Source organism: Choristoneura fumiferana, chromosome 10, assembly GCF_025370935.1.
Source record: "Choristoneura fumiferana chromosome 10, NRCan_CFum_1, whole genome shotgun sequence".
NCBI lineage: Eukaryota > Metazoa > Arthropoda > Insecta > Lepidoptera > Tortricidae > Choristoneura > Choristoneura fumiferana.
The window spans coordinates 13,863,749-13,887,963 of NC_133481.1; the positions used below are offsets into that span (position 1 = coordinate 13,863,749).

General features: G+C 37.3%; 1 protein-coding gene and 1 long non-coding RNA gene across 2 annotated transcripts in view; one reads left to right on the plus strand and one right to left on the minus strand.

Annotated features, from left to right (window-relative positions):
* The window catches only part of LOC141431631 (uncharacterized), a 62,281-nt gene extending 49,194 nt beyond the window's left edge, over nt 1-13,087 (plus strand). Inside the window, exon 3 of the long non-coding RNA XR_012451737.1 lies at nt 12,985-13,087. This is a non-coding gene — a long non-coding RNA (uncharacterized lncRNA). The remainder of the gene's footprint in view (nt 1-12,984) is intronic.
* Nucleotides 13,088-21,804: 8,717 nt separating this feature from the next.
* Nucleotides 21,805-24,150, minus strand: LOC141431768 (uncharacterized). Its single transcript, XM_074092947.1, has 3 exons — nt 23,360-24,150; nt 22,993-23,189; nt 21,805-22,487 (listed from the first exon to the last, which is right to left on the minus strand). The coding sequence occupies exons 1-3, from the start codon at nt 23,899-23,901 to the stop codon at nt 22,207-22,209; spliced, it is 1,020 nt and encodes a 339-aa protein (XP_073949048.1). The 5' UTR covers nt 23,902-24,150; the 3' UTR covers nt 21,805-22,206.
* Between the last annotated feature and the right edge of the window lie 65 nt (nt 24,151-24,215).

Genomic DNA, 24,215 nt, shown 5'->3' on the forward strand with positions numbered 1-24,215 from the left:
TCCCGTTTCATTTCTTTGTTTTCATTACGTGTAACGCTTTGTCTTTAGGTGGCTTTGTATAAATGTAACAATGTGTTTTACAACGATATTGAAGTTATAAAATTTTTTTTTAGCTTGTATCATAGTTACACTGGGGTAAACTCAGGAGCAATTAAAAAGGTTTAGATTTGGGTTCTTTTGTTCGGTCATTCAATCATGTAGCTTTTAACATCATTATTATCTATCAGCCGTAAGACTTCCACTGTTTGACATAGGCCTCCCCCATATAATAATTATAATCCACCATGAACCCACGGCTTTAACGAGATCGTTAGTCAATCTCGTTGGTGGACGTCCTACGCTGCGTTTGCTGATCGGCGGCTTCCATCATTATCATCAGTTTCTTGCATTCTTGTATGAAAAAGCTTCCTTTTCCTTTCAATATGTATCGTGTCAGTGTTGACACATGTATTCTCAGAGTTCAAGTCGTTCAATACAAAGCATTACGCACACGATGCGGGCGAGGGACCCTAAGCCGAATATTATGAGTCGATGGCCGACGCAGGTGCCGCTAAACATCCAACTTGCAAATCTTGCGTCGTCAAATATTTGTGATACGTGCCTGAAAAACATTTGACAAACATTTGATCAAATATGGAGTTGGATGTGACGTGAACGTGCCAATGTTGTCGGTGAGTTAGTTAGATGTTTTATTGTTGTTTTGTTTTAGTCACGTTTTAGTGCATACAACTAAGGTTTACTAAGCTGGTAAAATACATAAATATTACTGTCAGTGAAATGTCAATTGATATCTGACGGTGATACGTCAGATATTAATTGACACACGGGGGTACCACACGGGTATCAAAGCTTATAAAATCAAATGACTTGTCGATAAAATGATTTTAGGTGGTTAAGTTATTATTTCACACTACATCATCAACACACGTCAGTTTAAAGATCTTATTGTCTTCACCCTTAGTCAAGTCGTAAACAGAAGCGATAAGATAAAAGGAAACAAAAGCCTTACACAAAGATTTGTCTTTATCAGGGTATATTTGCCGATCTGATTACAGCGGCTCTGCTGTGGTCAGTTGTCCGAAATAATTCGGACCGTGTTTGGGCTCGACTGAATGCGTTCATTGGTGCATAAAATATTTCACCCTCGCATTCAAATTCATCCAACGAGGTATACTCATGGATCATAATGTTGTCCTGTTCTGTCTTTGAGGATATAGAAGGATAGAAATATATTTTCCAGTAAACGCGATGTAGGCTTTAGTCGTCAAACGACAAGCAAGCGACGTGGAAAGCGCAAACTGGGAGAATCGCACGCCATTACGCTTCTCACCTGGCGGTCAGTCCCTTAGCAAAACAAATGGGAGGAAACAAGTAAATATTGCTTTTGAAATAAAGTTTCGCTGTGTATTGTTTTCCACCGAAAAGAAATAGACTTTTACTTGTTTTCAGAACTCATAGCTTTTTACTGTAAGTGGAAACTGAAAGTTGTACTAACGCCAGGACGCCGAGAAAAACTTATTTTTATAACATGCCAGTTCGAAGTCATAGGGATCAATAAAAACCGGCCAAGAGCGTGTCGAACACGCCCGAAATAGGGTTCCGTAGCCATTACGAAAAAAATAAGTAATATTTTTCCAAGGATTTCGTATTTTGTACGGAATAATCCAAGTTTAGATATATTTTATACCTTAGGCTGCTATTTACTCTTAAACTACTATTAATTCTCAAGAAAACTTAACCGTTATAGTTTTCCTTTTAAGCTTGATATACTTACTACCATCCTGAATTTTTTCAAATTTTTTCACTCACCGGTTTAGATTTTAGAGGGGGGGGGACGCTCGATTTTAATGAAAATTTGCATTTTAAACTTGAATATTTCGCAAAAAATCAATGATACGAAAAATCGTCTTAGCAAACCCCTAATGATTTAAAAGACCTAATCCAACAATACCCCACACTATAGGGTTGGATGAGAAAAAAAACACCCCCATTTTACGTCTGTGGGAGGCACCCTGATTTTTTTTTTAATTTTTCAATGTACCATTTTGTTGGCATAGTTGGCATAGTTGGCATATACCCGTGCAAAATTTCATCTTTCTAGCATTGATAGTCCCTCAGCAAAGCCGCGGACGAACAGACAGACAGACATGGCGAAACTATAAGGGTTCCGTTTTTGCCATTTTGGCTCCGGAACCCTAAAAAGTGATTAATGAGATATTCACCGTACTACGTACAAACAATTTTACTATTTATTATTGTAAAAACTGAAGCACCCAAATGTTAATTTTAATTTGTCATGTCTCATTTAAGTATGTACGAGTATACAAGTACTTTGTTTTTATGTCACCGTCCTAGATGCTGATTTTGCACGTTATCCCAAATCGCTTAACGTTTTTACCGCACTGATGACAACACAAAATGTGACATCATCCATTTTCTTTGTCCATTCGGTTCCGTTGATAGTTTTCCCATAAACGAGCACCTCGGGCTAGAGCAATAAAATCGCCCGCTATCTATGGACATTTCCAATACACTGGTCAGCTTCGCTCCAAAATATACGGAACAAAACAATTCTGTATCTTGATATGTTGCCGTTCCTTTCAGACCAATACAATTAATAAAGGACAGCATCATAAATCTCCCTAAACTATTGTCGGGTACACGCTCACACTGCCGACACAGCTAACAATTATCTAAATAGCCATCTACATTCTTACCCCTTACATTTTATTATTACCGGTCAATTTATCCAATACTATGCGATATTTGCAAATCTCAGCAAATCCTCTGGACTCTTGTTTGCCCAGTAGATTTGAAGATACGAAAGCTGGAAACTGACCAAGGAAATAAAACAGGGGATTTGTGTGTTCGCTAGTTTACTGGTAGTTTAAGCTGTGGATTTATGATTTTATCAGGTTGTATATTTACGAGCATTTGTATATTTTGGCATCTAGACTTAGCCTAGCTACCCTTATCCCATTTAGGGTCAATTATATAATTTGGGTTCGGCCTTTCCAGTGTGCATTTTTTATTTTTTTATGGTCTTGTCCCTGCTTGTGCTTGTTTAACGTCTCTTTCGATTTGACTGTGATCAATGTCCAAGTGGTCTTCCACGTCCTCCCTTCATCATTGCCAAGTTTAGGGCAAACATCTATTGTCTTCCGGTCATTTTTAATAGTGATCATACTATATGAACGCGAATCGATGAATTATGAATTTTTCATTTGACTACACTAGAATTTCGCTATGTAAGTTTGCTTGTTTAATTATATTCTTTATTGTATAAAAAGGTTAGATAAATAAAGTGCTAAATATAAAGGCTGACTCATTCCTGAAGGGATCTCTCGAATGAACTTTTGATTGGTAGAGAAGAATAATTAAATAGGGATCGACAAAAAGAGCAAAAAATTAAAAGTGATAAGAAATAAAAAATATCTGCCAAAAGAAGTACTGGACCAAAATGGGTCTTGATCACAAATCTTCAATCAATAGGCAATAGTGGGACACAATGGTGGCAATTTTAAATAGAGACACACGCACTAATAGAACACCCTCGCCTCGCCTGTAGTTAATGTGCTGGACAAGCTAAATTCGGACGACACTCTAGCTAGAGCTATAAGAAGAATTAGAGAAGCCACAACGAAAACTGCGTTTGATACAGAAGATTTTGGATTTATACATACTTATTGAGAAAATCTTGTAATATACTTAGTAGGCACAAAATTGAACCCCGTTTAGTCATTTGATGTTTGAGTATACCATTTAATAACTTTTAAATATTGTAACGTAATAAAAAATGTATGGACTGATGGCAGGGATTTTTCTAACATGCTACAATTCCTACGAGTATATATATGTATACATGGGTATACATGGGTGCATTAAAAGGCGAGTGTACCATTTTTTGCAAGGCCGGCAACGCACCTTCAGTCCTAATGGTACTGTGTAGGTGTCCACGGGCTGCGGTGATTACTTACTGTCAGGTGAGTTGCATGCGCGTGCATTGACTAAAGTATTAAAAATATTAATCTCTAATTTATCTAAGAATTAGGCACCTAGATTCTTGGGTAAAAATATATATATTATATTTAGTATGCCATTGTCAGAAAGTTAGAGAGAGACACGTATAAATAAATATATTTAAGGTAAAAATGACAAAAATGAAGCATGTCAAAGTTCAGGAATGGGGAGCCGTGATTTCACTTCTCAGAAAAAATATTCGTAGGCGTGACGTCACACGGAACTTTAACTGGCTATATCTTCGTCATCTTTTGTTTAATTGACAAAAGAAAAAATATAATATCCCGTTTTTTTAAATCTAACTGATGGACTAGGGTAATTACTTACTTTTAGGAATCTAGTCTATTACCAGGTCGCTTTCTTATATCAACTGCCTTTAAATTTGATGCCTAAGTAAATCAAAACAATTTCCATTTTATTTAAACCGGTTATGTATACATTGCGGATGCTCCAGAAAGCTATGTCGACATATTCCATGGACTTCGTCGACTGCTGACGCGTAGCCTCTAGCATTGTCTCGCTGCCCCGGGCGAGACAAAAGAATCGCATCACTCACTGCCCACTGCCCCCGCTGGCCAGTCGCCTCAATGATCATACCGCTATTTATCTTCCGGATTAACTTGCTTATCGACTTTAAGATATTGGTTCCGATGGTTCTATTGTTGCTTGCAGTTTGAATTTTGCTGATGTTTTCATCATGTTTTTTTTATTTGTGTGAAGGATCAGTACTATGACATAGAATAACTAACGATGGCCCCTACGAAAATCATCAAAAATGACGTTTTTTTATTATTAGCGTAATTGGTTTATTATTGGGTTATTAATGCATTACACGCTTAAAACCACTTCCGATCATTTACGTATAGGGGCCGTCGATTATTCAAGTAAAATAATGGCAGGTGTCGGGATCGAACCCGGGACCTCAAGCTAGGTTCTCTAACCACTCGGTTGTCCGGTCGTCACCAAGAGTTAAAAATGTATTGCACAAAATATTACAAAATTGTCAAAAAAAGACTTTATGGTAAAGGCGATTTGAGATGATCCCTCTGAAACTGGAAAAGTAGCTATTGTCGTATAACGTCAATTTCTGTCGGGGATGACAGTAAAATTACCACTATAATTCTTAAAAATGCATTTGACATCGTAAGGGAAACTTGCAATGACCAAACGACTTTCGCTCCAAACAGTTGATCTTGCAAAAACCGTGGACAATTAAGAGGTTAAATTATTCAGATGACAGTCCCCAAGAGGGTGGACAAATGCCCTCTTTAGCACTTTAATAGTGCAAACGGTCCCCAAGCGACGGTCAAGCTGCCAGGACAGCCTGGAGGCGTTCCGGGGACATTACCGGCACTCGTAGCCCACCCCTTGTCTGTTACCGCAAATTAACTTGCTAAGAAAACCTACGGAATGAATCTTTACCTACCCCGCCCTCGAAATATTAATATTGGTACCGCGCGCGAGGGGTACGACTACGAATGCCAAATTAACATACGCCGGTACCTTTAGCAAACATCGCCAAGACACCGGTTCGTAATACAATGTTTGTTTCCATGTAAGGGCCTTTCGATGAATCTTAATCTTCCTGAGTCAGGTTACCCTCTAACCCGCATGTGTATAACTTAATCGGCACCCGTCCCCCTAACTTGCCTCTAATTGTTTGCTCTCGATATTGTCGACGTCCTCTTGTTATGGTAAATGTATACCTTTTACCTCTACGAGCTGTGTACACAATCTAATTTGGGTACCAGTTTATGTACTATTAATTAATATTGAATACTTCATGCTGTTGTTTCACCAATCTGCGATCAGTATTTCGCGTAACACAGTAAAATTTTCATGTGTTTCAGATTCAAACTAAAGAGAAAAATCCACCAAGCTACCACGTTCTTCATGTGCTAACATCTTGTGAATTTAAGGAGGCAATGAGTTAGTTTAATAAAAATCTTCCTGCGTAAATAAGGTCAAAATTAAACGAAATTCTTACCTGCGTTGAGTTTCATTACGTAGCTACTTGCTGTGCAGAGGTGTTCCTTTTCTCATTACCCGCCCTCCTGCTCAATGGTCGTGACGAATCGAGTCATAAAGTGCCATCATCTTCCTTACACGTACCGGAGTGTAACTGCTTCTTATAAACTTTTCGCGTAATTAAGAGGAAATACGTTTACATTGTGTGCTGTGTTGCAGTTACGAAGTAACTGTGCGTGACATGTGAATTTATTCGTAAGTGGAATTGTTTTAATATACCGGATTATGTTCCCTGAATACTTAAGCTTATGACTTTTATTTAGCGTTATACTCAATACGCGAAACTTCTTTCCTCGCACGACGAAGATCTGGAATCAGCTTACTGCGGCAACATTCCCGGAGCGTCACAACTTAGGGATCTTTAAAAAACGAGCCTACCAATTCCTAAAAGGGTCGGCAACGCACCTGTGATTCCCCTCGTGTTGCGGGTGTCCATGGGCGATGGTGATCGCTCTCCATCAGGTGACCTGTCTGCTCGTTTGCCCCCTCTTATATAAAAAAATACTCATTTACCATTACTCTATCTCAATTTCGTCTTTTCTTGTTGAATCATCTCTTTTGCCGCTTTTTCTATCCTCCGCCGCGACTGTAGCAATTAAAAAGCAAACGGCGTCTCCTACGTCCCATCCTGTACCGAAAATAAACACCAGAGCACGTTCTGCATGTTTTCCTTTAATTAGCATATCACTGTTGTCTTGTACGCCCGGTTTGTTACATCATTTCCATATGGAAAAATGATTCCAATCTCGCCCTACTTCGAGCTCCCTAGCAATATGTGGGCTTGCTTCAATGTCGCAAGAAGAGGGGTATGTGGAAATTATACGGCGGTGGAACGCATTAATTTGCCATATTAATTTCGCCGTAAAACTCTGCTCGCGACATGCCACTGGGGAATTCACGAAGTTCGTCCCAAGCGGCCGGTTGTTCACACAATCGCTTGTTCAACACGGCTTTATGGGTACTGCTATTGAAGGAAATACCTTTGAGATGTGCCTCGTTACCTATGTTGTTAAATTAAACCCTTGTTACATTGTTTCTTGTCAAGACTATGTGTGTTCAACTATTTAATTTAGCGCTCTGTTTGTTCAAGAACTTTTCTTGTTTTAACTTTACACAATTCAAGTATACTTACTTTCTACTGTAGCAAAAATTTTGTAAGGTGCAATGGAGTGATTCATCTGCTCTGACAGACGGGCCATTTTTAACGGTATTGTTGAGGTGTCTGATGCCGACCCTTGAGGCGAGCTTGTAATCGAACCATAATTTATGATGGTCAAGAATGTGGCTAATGCACCCGGCGTAGGCGATAGTGGAGGGTTGGAAGTAGTTAAGAGCTGCGTTTTGTATGGCTCTACTAAAACTGTGCGATTCGTTTAGAATGCGCGGTAAATGTTTTTATGTTTACGATTAAAAAAAACGAAAGTGTGTGGAGTTGGATGAGATTGGAGTTAAAACTAAATAAGGTATCCAATTGGTTTCTATTTAAATTGTTGAACTACAAGTCACTGATTACTTTGATGTAAAACTTGTAAACAAATAGCTCGATTTTTGAAAAGTTTGGCTACTTACATGTTACAAGGGCTTCGTACTTTTTAGAAGATAACATGACCGTTCAAGCAAATTACAAAATTACAGATCGCAACATGCTGCGCCATCGCTCATCCCGTCGATCTTCGGGGCGCTATCTAAGCCTCGTGATAAGCGTTTTCTCATGACTTGCATATTCGACGCCCTTCGCAGGGTTGCTGCTTGCAGCTTTCCTGTAAAAGGAAATTAGCTGCAGGTGAAAAACATTGTAATAACCGTGCAAGAGCTGTCTACGTCTATGAAATAGGAATGGTTGCAGGTATGCAGCATTGATAATCCAGTTAATACTTTCGTTTTTAACTCGTATTTTATTTTGCATTGGCTGCGGCCACAAGTACTCGTAGACCAAGTCTACTTGTATTGGTGTTTATTATTTAGATTGGTGAAGGAAGACATACTTAGGATAGTTTTTATGCCGAAATATTCCTTTGCATATTTAAGCATTAGAAAAATGCTAAGTAATGTTCTGTATTTTTATTGAAAAATACTTTTACAAGTAAAAGAGAATGTGGGATGTAGTCATTTCTGATTTATATTGTTTTGCTATGGTTTCATGTATGTGCTGTTACTAGTGCTAATTGCTTGGACACCTTTTAAAAATGATGATTTTTCAAAAATAAGACAGGTCTAGACTGTTTATCGTATTTCTTATGCTAATAAAACATATTATAGTTCATGGACAACCCTATTTTCTAAGAGGGAGCGCGGCTACGCGTGACTCTAGCAATCGACATGTTTATCGCTTTAATATAAAATAAAGGGAATAGGGTTAACGTTATATCGATAGATGAAAAACGTCGACATCTGATCGGATCGGAAATTGTATTCTTTTTTGCTCCGATGCTTTAAACAGCTGAATGTTGACATAGTTGCTATTGCACAATTATCGCTCAAAATCAGTATGGCCAATTGTCACTAGAACGAGGTAGACTACAGGCCGTATTGCCTAACATTTCTGGCGCTCGCAATCGCAATCAAATTACAGATTTCGCATACAAAAAGTTTGCAAAAATTAAATATTTCTCCTATTTGCCAAACCATACACACACACACTTCAGAAGGGGTGAATCCTCAAAATTGTGACTAATTTTATTTGTTTATAATTTTAATAACCCCTCTCCTATATTATATACGACGCGAGGGGTGTGCATACATTTTTCACGCCGCCGTACAATAAGGAATATTGTCACTTTAGAATTTGGTAGCGGGCAAAGTGTCGGGGGCAATATTTATAGATTATCCTGGATTTTTTCTACTTGAAATATTTTATGTTATGCTGTAAACATATTTTGCCAGTGTTCCGCGAAGTTGTGTAGGTATAACGTAAGATATTTATTTTATTATAAAGTAAAACTATGACAACAAATGTAATACTGTAATAGTGATAGTGTAACAGAGACAAAGTCATCTAGAAAATTTCTAAGTGTTTTAAAAATCTTCAGTTTAGTTCGTAAAGTTCTTATGAGAACTTAAACTTAATTAAAACTATAATAAAAAATGAAAGAAAGGTAACTTAACTAATTTAGAAATTGACTTATTGAGATTAGGATCCATCATAGGTAGTATACATAGGTAATTTAATTACCGTTTCAGAGTGTGGCAGGGAATCATAAAAAGACTTAGACGAGATGTTTTTTTTTTCTAGTGGAGATTGCCTTTCATATTTTGTTTATGTGTTGCCCTCAGATCTATATAGATGAACTATACCAGAGTTAACTTTTTTTTATACGTTAACCGATCGTACTACCATGGCATGAGTCTGCAGGGGCCATGACTTGAGTAGTAGGTATCTTGGAAGCCAGTGCGTAAGTCAACGCGCGAGATTTGAATTCCAAATGCAAAGTCGCGGTTGTTCCCGATTCACCTTTGTTTTTCTTCATATTATTTATCTCCTTTCTTTTATTTTGTTATCTTCGGCACCCGGGGTGAAATGTTTGGTTATGTATATGAGGCCGATTTTATTTTGTTTTGACGAAGTTCTTTTGAGTTTTATTAAAAAAACGATGGGAGAAATCTGTGAGGAAAATTTTTAATATTACATTTTCAAATAAGCATTCATCATCATCATCATCAACCAGGAAACGTCGGCTGTTAAACAAAGCCCCCTCTCCTCTTTGGAACGTCACAACGAGCGGCAACTTGCATCCACCGGCTGCCAGCAACGAAACTCTCACGATGTCATAGTCTAGTGTGAGATCTAAGTAAATATGGGAGACAAATTGAAACGGTAACAAGTAGATTATTATTTATAGTTGTCTTATCTTCAGTTTTTTTTATTCGACTGGATGGCAAACGAGCAAGTGGGTCTCCTGATGGTAAGAGATCACCACCGCCCATAAGCATCTGCAACACCAGGGGTATTCCAGATGCGTTGCCAACCTAGAGGCTTTAGATGGGTTACCTCAAGTGCCAGTAATTTCACCGGCTGTCTTACTCTCCACGCCGAAACACAGCACTGCTGCTTCACGGCAGGATTAGCGAGTAAGATGGTGGTAGCAATCCGGGCGGACCTTGCACAAGGTCCTACCGCCAGCAGTGCTTCACAGTGTTATCTATCCATCTCGCCAAGCGCAACTATGTTTAGTACATACAAGACTTTTTATAAAGATGCTTGCGTTCGACTACAATTATGCCCGATAGTAAGCGCAGGTGTGGAGTAACAATGGAACACGCTTGCCTAAATGCCCATTCACCCTGGATTTGAACACGGCCAGATTCAAAGACGGACTGAAATCCTGTAAAAGCATTTTAATGTTAATATAAAAAAACATTTTTATTTGTTAAAATGCAAGGTTTGCCTAAGTTCTTTCCCTCGCTCTACTCAGCCTTCCTATTCGCTGGCTGGGTTTTGTACAAAAAAAATCTTTTATCTCGCAATTGATTTTACACATGGGACGTAGGTATGAAAAATATTAGTTTAGATAGACAATTACGTAAGCTTCACTAATGGATAGAAGTAGGATCTAACTAAGTGGTAGCTCAAGGTAAATAAGAGCAAATGTAAGTACCTACATCTAACTTAGGGGCTGTTTCACCATCCATTGATTAGTGTTAACTGACGGTTAAATGTGATGCCGTCTCTATTTGTTTTAATCGAATAGACGGAGACGGCATCACATTTAACCGTCAGTTAACACTAATCAATGGATGGTGAAACAGACCCTTAATATTGAAACAGTTTCAATTGTACAAATGTTGTTATTATTATAACAACAAATTTCCCCAAATATTGTTCCAGAATCCCCATAGACCATCTAAAGGACTTTCTCCGAGTAGATTCCCTCAATACCAGGAGCACATAAGTCGAGAACGGTCACCCTTGTTGTCTTAGTAAGCACTAAGCGCAGGTCAAGTAAACACCCATAATGGATTCTACCCGACTCGGTAAATTATCATCTTGCCGGATATTGAATATATTAAGCCAATATTGCTGTCTCTGATGCAAAACGGCACCCATGTAATTGCTGGTCTCCCAGTCTCGGAGATGTTATGGTTGCGTATGTAAATGAGATGATTTCGATTATTACAAGCAAGGAACTTTAACTCACAACACAACACTGGCTGCATTTGATTTCAGGTTAGGTCATACATAAGTAAACTGTCATAAGTAACTGCACAACTGCATTAGCGTCCCGTCTGCTTTACCATTGTCCATTGCGTGGAAGTTGTACCTAATTAATTAGATTAGATTAAGTAGTTTATGTTAGCAGCTTTAAGTATATCCCGCGAGAATTTCGGGAAACTTCATTTTAGTTTAGTACCACTTCATGGAATAGATGTCTGCCACAGGTGCTTCAGTGCTAGGTTGTGCGTTGACTCTGTCAGTAAAGTTACTCTTTTTAACCGATTTCAAAATAGGAGGAGTTTCTCAATTCGAGTGTATGTTTTTTTTGTATGTTTGTTACGCGATAATTCCGCCAATTGTGGGCCGAATTTCAAAAAAGTCTTTTCTAGTTCTAAAGGACGTACTTCCGAGGTGGCCCCATTGACACCAAGTCAGGATCTGATGATGGGATCTTAGAGAAATCGAGGGCAACCCTTTTTTAACATCAAAACAAGTAGTTACATTCAGAAAGTATCATTTGGTGAACTGAACCCTGATAAAGAAGACCGTAGGTACCGGTACTCTGTTATAAAATTATATACCCAACTATGCTGTGTTTGAGCTTAATGGAATCGTTGTGAGATGCACTTTGGCTACAAATCACTAAAAACTATGAAAACATTTTTTTTAACAAAAAATGGAACTGACTTCAAAAACCTTGAAAATAATTTTCTACTAGTTTCAAGTCGGTGCCTCAGTACGAGCCAGCAGGAGTGATTGAAGCCCAATATATAGTATGTAGGTGCGGTAGACGACTATAGTTCCACTCCTGCTGGCTCGTGCTGAAGCACCAACTTCAAACTAGTAGAAAATTATTTTTAAGGTTTTTGAAGTCGGTTCCATTTTTTGTTATTTTTTTTTATAGTATACATTACTATACAAACACTGACGAGCTGACCGTAAGGCCGGAATGAAGTACTAGATGTACCTAAGCAAGTATACCGGGTGTGGCCTGTAATACGAGCAAAAATTTAAAACATAAATCGTCCTCGTCAAACTGAACAACATTAGTTCAGCGACTTTAAAAAAAAATGGAGTCTTTGACTTTTCCTTTCTTTCATACAAATTAAATACTGATATCAATGTATGCCATTCTAGAACCCAACTGACGTCGCCTATCACGCTACAAACATTAAGCATTTTCCTTTACATTGCTTCTTCGAATAAACTAAAAAGTGTAATAAAAATTAAAAAAAAACTATTTTTGAAAGTCGCCGAACTAATGTTGTTCAGTTTGAGGAGTATGATCTATGTTTTAATTATTTTCTCATATTACAGACCACACCCGGTATAAAATATATATATTTTGTAACAGTTAATCCTCTATAGGTACTCTTAAACTCACTCTTTGCCGGTCCTTAACTAAACAAACCTCTTTTCAACTCAAAGGTTGACGGGTAGAGATACCTCAAAAGAATAAGTTGGCCTTGTAAATTATTGAACTGTCATTCTCTAACGCCGGGTGCAAGCGGCCCTAATGGGTTAGGTACCCTTGTAATGTCAAGATTCGTTTACCTTTACTTGCCCGAATTTAATTTGCCCGAATTTCACTTGCCATACCAACGTTTGCCATAAAATATATAGAACCGTGCTGTTTCCAGGATTTTTTTTTAAACTTACGGACTTACGGATTACTTTATGGAAAATGAAAATTCTAGAAAACGATACATTCGGGCATATGAAATTCGAGCAAACGATAGAGAACCGTCAAGATTACATGTTTTCTCTCTTTCTTATGATTCCAGTCCGTGGCAGTCGTAATTAGTTGCAGAGGCAAGGTAATTAGTTACTGCGAAATCAAAGTAAAATTCCGAAGATGGCGTCCAAGTAATAATGGCGAAGGAGATGAACCAGACCGGTCGAGCCCTGAATATTAATCGACTTCGGGAAATGGATTAAAAATTCCGTGTCCCGACAACTGCGGCCCCATCACGATCTCTTGTGTTTTCAAACAACTTTTTTTAAACATTCCGATCCTCATTTGCATTATTTTTTTATTTCCCTCGTGAATAATTTAATGAATCTTAGGAAATATCGCTTTCTTATGCGGTAAGGAGGGACATTTATGTACTGTGTATTTTTATTCAATGTGCCATACTTTACTTTTTTGAATACATAGATAAATAAAAATAAGATAAATAAAAATATATCTGCTAACCATTATATTTCGTTGTAGGCAAAAAATCTCAAAAAATTTAGATGCCAATCGGCCTCAACATAGGGCATAAAGTGTCAGCTTTTTATAACAGGCAAATCTTAAATTGCATTACTCTGAGCGTAACGAAATTTAACGGATATTAAAAAGTTTAACTCGTCCTTGCGGAGTTAATATTGACGGGCGTAGCAGATGGGAAGAAAGGGGTTTCTTCAAAAGAATTCAAACGGTGACAAAAAGGCGTAAAGAATCACGGGGAAGGGGTGAAGTAACTTATGCGGCGAAGAAAGAGCGGGAATTAACAAAAATAAAAGGTGACGGCCGCAGCGCTGTTTACGGCCGAGGCGGGCCACCCTTAATTAAAGGCTTTCCTTGGACTTTTCGCGATGCAATTTGCCTAAAAGACAAGAATTATTTTTATTGAAGTCATCACTAATTTCTGAAGAAAGGGGGCCCGAAAAACCTCTCCTTTGTTCGGGACAAATGGCGGTCTAATTGCTTGGTTTTTGGGTTATATTTAGAAATAATCGCCTGCCACGCAATTACCGATTGTTATGAACACATTATGCTTTTGTTAATTGTTGCCAGTTATGAAAAAAAACGTCTGATTACCATTAGCTGTTTTAAGAAAACTATATTAGATAAATTACTATTTTTGATAAATTAACTTAATTTGATCTGATGAATGTAGGTACCCTTAATAGGTATACATCGTTAAAAAAATAAAGCTTAATGCGCTAAATTTTTGTAATGTATCGGTTCCCCAGATAAAAAATATTCATGATCGAAAAATCGAAATTCTAAATCTCTTTGGCATTTGTTTCAGTTTCCAATGTTTTCATAAAGATTTGGAAAAAATCTAATTAAGTTCGGAAATGCTTAAACAAAATTTAAGTAGTATTAATTATCCTCCTTTATTAATAAAAGTCGCCAACTTTGAGTTAAAAAAAAAACCCAAGTGGAGACAGTTGTTCCGTGTGCCGAGATTTGGGGAGGACTTATTACTTCTGTTGGCTTTAGAAACTCGCCCTACGAATTGAATACGCTGTCTTTTTCTAAGGCTATAAGGTTCGACAGTAACAAATAGATCATTCGAAGCGCTTGATTCTGGCTTTGAATAGAGGGTTTTTACAAAGTAGAAATTAAAATCATAAGAAAATAATTAAAGTCCGTAAGGGGATTTATTGGACAGAGGCGACTTGATTAATTGTTTCTTGGGAATAAATTCGGTGAGAAGCAATAAGTGTCAATTTTTCGCGTTACATTTTTTAATTACGTTGTAATTGAAAGTAAAATATTTTATACATTTGACTTAGAAAATAAAAAATTTGGTCACGTTATTCGTTAGTAGTATTTAACGGAAATGGGCGGATGACCAGAGGCCTTATTGCCTAACTCACTTGGAATCACGGTCGTTTTCACTGCTTTCTGTCACACGGTTTAAGATGAGGTTTGAAAGAGATGGTGAATACGATCGCGAACGTCAGAGCGTTAGATAATATGGCCTCTGAGCCTATACTACGAAGTGCAAAATTCGAACTTCGTATCTTGCCGTCTCGCTTATGCTTATAATATTTAATACGAGAGTGAGACGGATGGTACAATTTGGTTAAAGCCGCAGATTCACGGTGGATGCAGGTCGCTTCCAACCAGAGCAACTGGAGGTCTATGGGGGAGGCCTATGTCCAACAGTGGATATTTTACGACTGATATGTATGATTATGTAATCTTGATTTGTACAAGTATCTCAAAGTTGGTCAATTGTGTTTTGTTTCTTTTCTTTTGTACAATAAAGAGTTTACATATGTACATACATACATACATTATGATGTCCATTGGTGTCTAAGATGTCTTACATGAACCTCACCGAAGTGACAGTCAATACAATCGTTAATAACCTAACCATAAAAAAATCTTATTAAATAAATAAATAATTTTTTTGCTGACTGTACTTTTTGTTGACTTTACTTGCATTGTCACCCAAACTACATTTGCACATATACCAAACTTCAACGCTAACGTTAACGCTAATCAATGGATGGTGCAACAGCCCCTAAATGTCATGTGCGAAATCAGTTCCTAGAAAACTGTCACATACATAACTGTCATTTAAGTTTATCGTAGTAAAGCCATATAATAACATTAATAGTTAAGTTAGTATTTTGTTTGTTTGTTTATACTCTTTATTGTATAAAAAGGAAAAACAAAAAGGTTACATAAAAAAGTAGTGTTAAGTAGGTACAAAGACGGACTTATCCCTGCAGGGATCTCTGCCAATCAACCTTTGAGTGGTAGAGGAGCAATAAAAAAACAAGGATCGACAAATAGAGCAAAACATTTGAATAAATATAAATGCATAATATGTAAACCTCAAAGCAGTAGTTAAGCAAATTAGTCGATTACAAAAAGAACTATGCCGCCAGTTTTTTTCAAAGATATTAATATCAAGACAAAATGCAACAATAAATCAACCCTTAAATTTTAACTTATTAAAACCGCCAAGGACAAATGATACCAATTTAATAATTCAGTTACAGCAATCGGTTCTAATTTGGGGTAGCAGCAACTTGACCATTAATAAATGGCAATGATACTTCAAAGTTAACCCTTCTCCCGCCGAATAATGAGAGATATCAGCGGTGGCTTGTGCAGGCTTAAGTTGATGGCGTTCGAGATGCAAGACCTAAAAGGGTTAGGAGTTCACAAAAATTTATAATTATGTGCAGAAAGCGAAATTTCATGGCTTTTTTGACCTCATAGTGACTTCTCACTTATCGACTCTACTTAAATGATGTCTATACATCAGACTTTGAATTAGATTGTCGTTAACTTATCATGTTACGTAGAGCGTTTTTTTCCGCATACAATTGGATATTTGCCTGTTAAAGAAGTATTTTAAAATCGGAAAATATGAAAAAAAAACACTTTGTTGTTGCAAAGATTGCAATTGGGTTGTTTTTTGATTATATAACCTAACCATAAAAAAAAAACATTTTTAATACAAGCCAAGATGTCACTACTACTACGTTATTGTATTGTCACGCGATTTACATAAGTATTCCAAATTTCAAGTCAATCTGACTACTGGAAGTTGATCAAATTTAACTTGCAAGATTTTATTACAGACAGACAGACAAAGAGGCAGAACTATAGACAACGGGACAGGTGAAACTTTGCGTGGTCACTCTGCAATTAAAGGTGTGGGGTTTTACAAAAATATGATTGTGAAGTATCCATTATCAATTGGTGATGGTGTAGGGTTGGTCCTGCTAGGTCTCTCGAATCACCCTGTATAATTATAATTAGTCCTTTGAACATAAAACTACCGAGAGACTTACTCATATTTAATGAAATAATCCCGGATAACTTACGTCTTAAATCATTAGTTATTTCATTAATAAATATCTATTTGGTCCGTCAGATAAATTATCAGAAAATATTGGAAACGCATCTTTCTTTTCCAAATTTGATCCGATACAAATTTGTATGTAAGTATGTCTGTATGCCAAAATATATGCTATAAACCGCTGAATCTATAAAAAAATAGTATTAGCAGAGCCCTACTTTTAAACTAAATGTGGAAAAATTCAGTGTGGGGTAATTTTTAATTTGTTGTTCGGGACAGCCATTTTTTTCAATTTGGTTTTGTTGTTGTAGCGGTAATATAAATACACATTTCACATTATGTATAAACTAGCTTTTGCCCGCGGCTTCACCCGCGTGGAATTCGGTTATTGCGCGCTGTTTTTTCGGTAACTGTGCATTTTTCCGGGATAAAAAGTAGCCTATGTCACTCTCTGGCCCATAAACTATCTGTATGCCAAAAATCACGTCGATCCGTCGCTCCGTTTCGACGTGAAAGACGGACAAACATACAGGCAAACACACACACTTTCGCATTTAAATGTTAGTATGGATATGGATTTCAGCTGTTTATGTATTCATTAGTCTTGTGACGGACAGAAGGACAAATGTACCGACATTAATAGAGCTTCAACAACCTATAAAACCCATACAACACAAAACCCTATAAGTGTTTTTCAGAAATGCACTTACAACAAAAATTTTTTTTCGAAGAAAATCAGCAATTACTACGTATTCTCGCTTCTCCAAATACAGGCATTAGTCCCGTTACACACTTAAAACCGCATAAAATATCGCCCGCCCTAACCTTTTTAATGGTCCCGCCGCACCCTCGGGAAAACAAAGAGCAGAAAAAAAAACTTGGCCAAAAAGTAGTGTGTATATAATATTTATTATTATATTAAAAGCAGATCTAGGGTCGGAGCGCCGGCGGCGAGCGGACGATTACGCGAGGCCACCGAATTTATGGTCAAACTTCTGTGCGAAGGCGACGGCGCGAGTTTTTATTATGATCAGACCAGTGGACCGTGAAAGCAAGTGCCGCGGGGAGGCGTCATTTCCATACCCACCTCATGTCTCTGCCGCCTTGGTACTTTCTTAATAAAACTTGCCACTTTTTGTTGGAATTCTTAAGTTGGATGGTTGGGTGGTTTCACTGCAGCGTTCATTATGATAAAATGTCAGAATTTCGTGTTATATAAAGTGAACAATCTTCTGGTCTCATGTCTTGGCCTATATACAGGTGATTCGGGAGACGTAAGACCAACTCTTCCTGATTCAGTTAGCAGACATAGCCTGAAGAATTGCGAAACTAAAGTGGCAGTGGCAGTGGGCGGGGCACATTGCTCGCAGGACTGATGGCCGATGGGGCCAGAAGGTTCTCGAATGGCGTCCGCGGACCGGGAGACGAGCTGTCGGTAGGCCTCCAACAAGATGGAGCGACGACTTGGTTATAAGATCGCGGGATCGCGGTGGATGCGGAAAGCACAAGACCGGTCTGAGTGGAGAGCCTTGGGGGAGGCCTATGTCCAGCAGTGGACGTCTTTCAGCTGACATGATGATGATGATGAGGCTATTACGAGTAAGTATATCGTATTATTAAGATTAACGTTATATACTCAGGGTGTAGGGTTGGTGAAGCTATAAAAATAGCAATTAAGTACATAGCTAATAAGCTATATTTCATTAAAATCGGTTTAGCCGTTTATGAGATATTGAACTTTGAAACGACAATTTTGGGAGTTTTTTAACGTTTCTTTTTAAGTTGGTAGGTTTGGTTATGTCGTTGCTAATCGATGCTGACTCTACTAGACTCTGCCTAGCATCGATTTGCCTAGCATTGATTTGGCAGACAGTAAAAAAGTATCATTTCAAAGACAAAATAAATAATAAAACATACACACCATTGGCATCATATTAAATGATATTGTAACGGATAACTCACGTCTTAAATCGAGTTTAGCTCGACATGTTTCGGGCTATTTCGCAGCGGCTTATTTTGTGTGCGTGTTGCGGCAGCCGCCGAGTCGCGTGCTCCTGAGAAGAAGGGGTACGAAATAGCCCGAAACATGTCGAGCTAAACTCGGTTTAAGACGTGAGTTATCCGGGTCATTATATTTAATACGTGAGCTACCCGTTACAATATCATTTAATATGAGTGAGTCTCACGGTAGTACCATTGGCATCGTTGCCATTGCATTTAAAGTCATAATTATTAAGTACCTACTTAGCATTTAAAATTACAAATCCACTTTCTACGTTTCTAGGTACCTTAATTTGGGTTGTACGACGTTCATTTGTTTTGCAGTTCGTCATGTTCGCGGTACGGTACTACAGATTCGCTATTCATCATGTTCGCATTTCATCTGTTTCGCATATCATCGTGTTCGCAGTTCTTCAGATTCGCATTTGATCGTTTTCTCGTTTCTTCAGATTCGCCATTCATCATGTTCGAGTTACACCAATTTCGGCGTTCCATCATGTTCGCATTTCCTTGGATTCGCAGTTGATCAAGTTCGCTGTAGGTTTCGATTCAGAGAGACTGTAGAAATGTCCATTCAAAAGATACGATCCACTGGATTTAGAAACCAAATGCTTCACAACTCCATGGGAAGGGATTGTAGACTTTAGTGAGTATACGTATATATATGTCGGCGGCCGATCGTTAAATTCGCGGGTTGTACGACGTTCATATGGGTAAATAAATAAATTAATGAAATATCTACAATTACAGACTAGTCAAACCAAATATAATTCAGACAAAGAAGAACAAGTCGTGTTATTCCGTTACGATTATTTAGCAATTTCATCAAAGTCACAGAAAAAGTATTCCAGTAAAATAAACACAAATCCAAGGTACCTACAATTAGCTACCGGGAGAAAAAGAAAAATAAACAGACCGTTCACAAACCCCCAGTCAGTCAGAAAACTTTAAGTAAGACGTGAAAAATGAAATGAAAAGAAATAATTTTCCGCGCGAGTCGTCTGTGCAAATGAGCTGAATGAGGAGCCAGCTCAAGCGAATGATTGAGTGCTTTCGGAGTTTCGCGACGGCGAAACAATAATAATTTTCGTTTTACACATCAGTGTGATAAGGCGACAAAAGTCGACTAGACTACAATAATTAAAGATACTCTTATTTATATTTATTAAGTTTTTGCTCGTTTTTAATACAAGCTTTTTTGCTGACTCTCTGTTGATTTTACTACGTATGTTTACTTTCCAACTCTGTACCATAATACACATAAGTCTCTACCAACTATGGACTCCAAACTCTAGCATTGCGGTCTGGAAGACAAAGGGTAGCCACCACACTATTTTTCCAAGAAAGTCGTCATGAAGGTTCACTACAGTATTGGCTGGGTGCGAATTACTTGGTGGGGGTAATGAAATCTATCGCAGCGCTAATAAGTAGTGGCCAAAAGTAGAAATAATGTAGGCTCTGTCATCTGTCATACTCATATGAATCTGTCATTAACAAAGCAATTTGTGTAGACTTAACTGCCTAATTTTAGTAATAGATGTTTGTCTTCTTGAATTATTGAACACAGTCCCGGTTTTGTTCTTAATTCCTCTACATCCCGGACATGTCCAGCAGATACCAACAATTTTTCTTTTGGAACGGTTTGTGGTTCAAAATTTATATTGAGTAATACATACAAAACCGGTCGTCAAAATAATACGTATTTTGACCTGAAAACGATATTTAATTTATTACTAGCGCTAGAAGAACGATTATATAAGTTTACTATTATTCAAAGAAACCATTAAAGAAGCTTTATCTTTTCGTTTTACAATAAAAGTACGACTAAACATGAAGTAAACAAACTCTGACATAATCAAAATAAAACACACTTTTTGAATAAATTTTACTTACCTTATTTATTTTAATGACCAAAAACGAGTTCACAGCCCGTTGTCCACCCAAATCACGGTATCACAGTAATTTTGTATTATAAATATTAATACCTACGTGATAGGTTTGTTTTTTGTCACAATGTCGCAATGAAATTTCAAAACGTCAGAACCTCAGAGCCGACAACCTTGCGGGCGCTAGGTGGCGCTGATGTCGTGCACAGAGCCAATAGATCCTCAATCGAACACCACGTACCTACGCTCAGTGTTGAGATTTCGAAGAGTTTTAATAATATTCCAATTATCATTTATAACTTTACCATCAAAAGTCTTAGACATGCCTAAAAAGAGTTTTCTATGTTATTGAATAAAATTTCATGGTTCATGGTTGTCGACTCAGTTGTCGATGTTTTTGCGGTAACACGGCAAGGATCTTTAAAACATTACCTAGTGCTGCCATCTATGAGAACATTTCTGTTACACTAAGCAGGGCTCCTTTATCAACTGCCCAGCTAGCTGCAAGGTACGATGGTATTTAGAGTAGAGGGAACCATTGACTGTTATTAGTTTATTGTAGATTTACTAGATGGCAGCACGTGAAGGTCGAATTATTTCTGCAGTATCATCTTTCACATTTATGTACTCCTGGTAATCGCCGCAAAACTAGAACCATGTAGCGTAGTTTGGAACCTTAATACTGCGCTAACAATGCCATCTAGCTAGCTAATTGGTGTTATTTTATTACAATTTACTTTGCTTTGTTTTTTATTTTAAATATGGATCCTCATTTTTTTAATTTATACGTTTAATTGGAATACTGTTTTTTCTATTTGAAATAACTTCGTTGTTATCATTATTGTTATCATTGATGTATACATATATTTTTTTAAAGTTGTCTATTGCAATTATTCAGACTAACTTAAACATGGGTATGCTTTGTTTTATGCGTTCCTGGTATAAAGTTGTGCTCAAAACCACCTCACTCTTATTCCAATTGAGAGAACGCTTAACGGTTCAGCCAGGCTCCATTAACTTGTTTGAAATTAGAAATATTATAAATAATAAAAGCTGATTTTCTCTCCCTAACAGAACAGCTCTATTAAAATTACTTTGGAAGTGAAATCAGACGCCAATGATCGATCAGCATCAGCACATATTATAGGGTGTGTAGGAATAAGTAAAACAACCTGAGTAATAAGTATATAACTTTATGTTTTTAACAAATATAGAATCACACACTGGATCAGATCAGTATGCTGAATTGCGGGACGAAATACAGTAACTATGTACATTTGATTAACCTATTCTATTAGTTTAAATTTTGTATCCGTAAAAGTTATAATTTCAACAGTGTGACATATTTACATTAAAACACTTATTTAAATTATAAAGTATACCAGTCGTCAAATAAAGGCAGTTGATTTGATCTAGATTAAAAATTGTACTCCTAATTTCTTAACTTACTATGTACATGTAATACTCATTAAAATATGTAAGTTGGACGGAATCAAATAGTCTTTTACGTTAATAATACAAAACTTATCACAAAATCCAACAAACTATAAGGCACGTTGATAGAGTGTCAGACATTAATTTAATACGAAGTGGAGCTGCTATCTGGTCTTAGTTGTTTCGTTTGAACATCATCGTACGCGATTGTGAAGATGCTTTTCTTTTCAGTTATTGGCAACCGCTTTATATTACCAGTTTGCTGTGCAAGTGTATTCATAGCTATGCCAGAGTCGTTATCCTCTACTTTACTTGCCATACACCTGTGACTTGCATCGGGAACGTTGTCACCACCTATGTAATTTAGATACATGTACTTCAGTTGTATTCTTTCTATCGTCTTCATAGCTAGTGGAAATAGATATACTGTGAGTTAATGCACTTTCTGAAATGTCTTGTTTTGTTTTCTTTACTTCGTCTTGATTAACGTATATGGGTTGCTGTTCAACTTTTTGTTTGCGAGGCATTGCGTCAGGTTGTCCTACTAAATACTTAGGGATATGCGTGGGCTGTATATGACACAACGGATTTTGATTTTCATACTGATGCTCATATCTGTGCTCAGAGTGTTGCAGCAAAGGGTGACTATCGGGCAAAGGTCCTTCAGGTACAGGAGTTACTTTCTCTTCTTTTAATAAACGAGGGTGAATGAATTCACTTTCTTTTCCCTTGAAGTTTTTTTTTGCTTCAGAAAACTCATTTTCTTTATTAATTATTTTACCATACCGTGCTGTTTTGTCTTTTCCTCTTTAGCCTCTTTTCAATTTCTTTTTTAGTTTTCGATGGTCGCTTTGGTTTATTTGGAGCTAATTTCTCAGAAGTCTTTGATTCTGGTTTTGAAGCTGTACTGGAAGATTTTTTGTTACCATACCATTGCATATATCTTGGTAGACTTTTTGTGCAGGTTTCGATGTTTCTCCTTTTGAAGATTCGCCATCAGTTTTCTTATTATTAGACTCCGTGTTACTGGAGCTATCTTTTTTCGACAGCGAGTCGTCTAAGTCAGGTGATTTTAATTTGATTGGCGTCATTCCAAGTTTTTCCCGACCTTCAGTTGAAGATCCTTGTCTTGAAAATATGAGATTACGATTGTTTTTAGACGCTGAACTAGCTCTGCTCTTACTTTCATAGCTTTCGTGTTCTAGAGCAAGAGGCTCATTTTTTTCAATTGCTTCGTCGATCGAGACCGAGGATTGTCTGTGCAATCGTTGTCTTCGGTCATGTAATTCAGACTCTACTTTTCATCTAAAGAGTCGGATATCTCCATAAGTAATTCCTTTCTCAAACCCGATTTTCTGTCACTTTCAGACATTTTTATCCTAGTTGAACTCACGGTTTCATTTTTGGATGTAGTTACCGTGCTTTTAGTAATATCACCGTAGTTTTTCACGTGTTCTTCTCTTTCATTAGTTTTACTAATTTTAACATGCTTTTCACTTTCTAATGATGGCGATATTTCGCTTTCTTCTATAATCGGAGTTTTGATTTTTCTTTTGACGTCGTAAACTCTCATGCTTCTTCTAGGATCTTTATATTTTAATTTCTTTTTTGGTTTCCTTCTTTTCACCCATGCAACTTTTGCAGTATCGTCTTCAACAATCATTTCCGAATCATCTTCACTGTAAGAATCATTGTCACTTCTGGCTTTTCTTCTCGTTGGTTTGTTGATTTCTGGTTCCGTTTGAGTTCCTATGTGACACTCAGTTTGAGTAGCCATTACAGAATGCCCGGGTAAACTTTGAGTTTCTAGTTTACTTTCAACTTGAGATGCTGTTTTCATGATTTTGCATCAATCTCTCGCGCTCAATGAGAATCTGATGCAATAACTCATTTTGTTTTCTTAAAGAAGATTCTAAAAGTTCTTGGTGGATTGATGATTTATTTTGCATTTCAAGGAGAGCAGATTGCAAGTAATCTGCTTTAAGTGGGATCGCTCCTGGTACATCAAGATGTACGTTAGTATAATCATGATAATTGTTAGGAATATCGCTGCCAGCTTGCGATCGTTGCCCAAAGCTCTTACCATCTTTCTCAGTGGCATATCTAAGTCTGTAATTTTTTCCTTCTATCCCTGATATTCTTGGCTTCCTCCCC

Excerpts from the sequence above, each read along its gene's own strand:
- LOC141431768 (XM_074092947.1), bottom strand. The coding sequence starts at position 23,901 with ATGAAAACAGCATCTCAAGTTGAAAGTAAACTAGAAACTCAAAGTTTA. Across the intron at positions 23,190-23,359 it reads TCCGACTCTTTAGATGAAAA|ACAAGGATCTTCAACTGAAG; the intron begins GTAGAGTCTGAA and ends CATATTTTCAAG. Across the intron at positions 22,488-22,992 it reads CTACCAAGATATATGCAATG|TATATCTATTTCCACTAGCT; the intron begins GTATGGTAACAA and ends ATTAACTCACAG.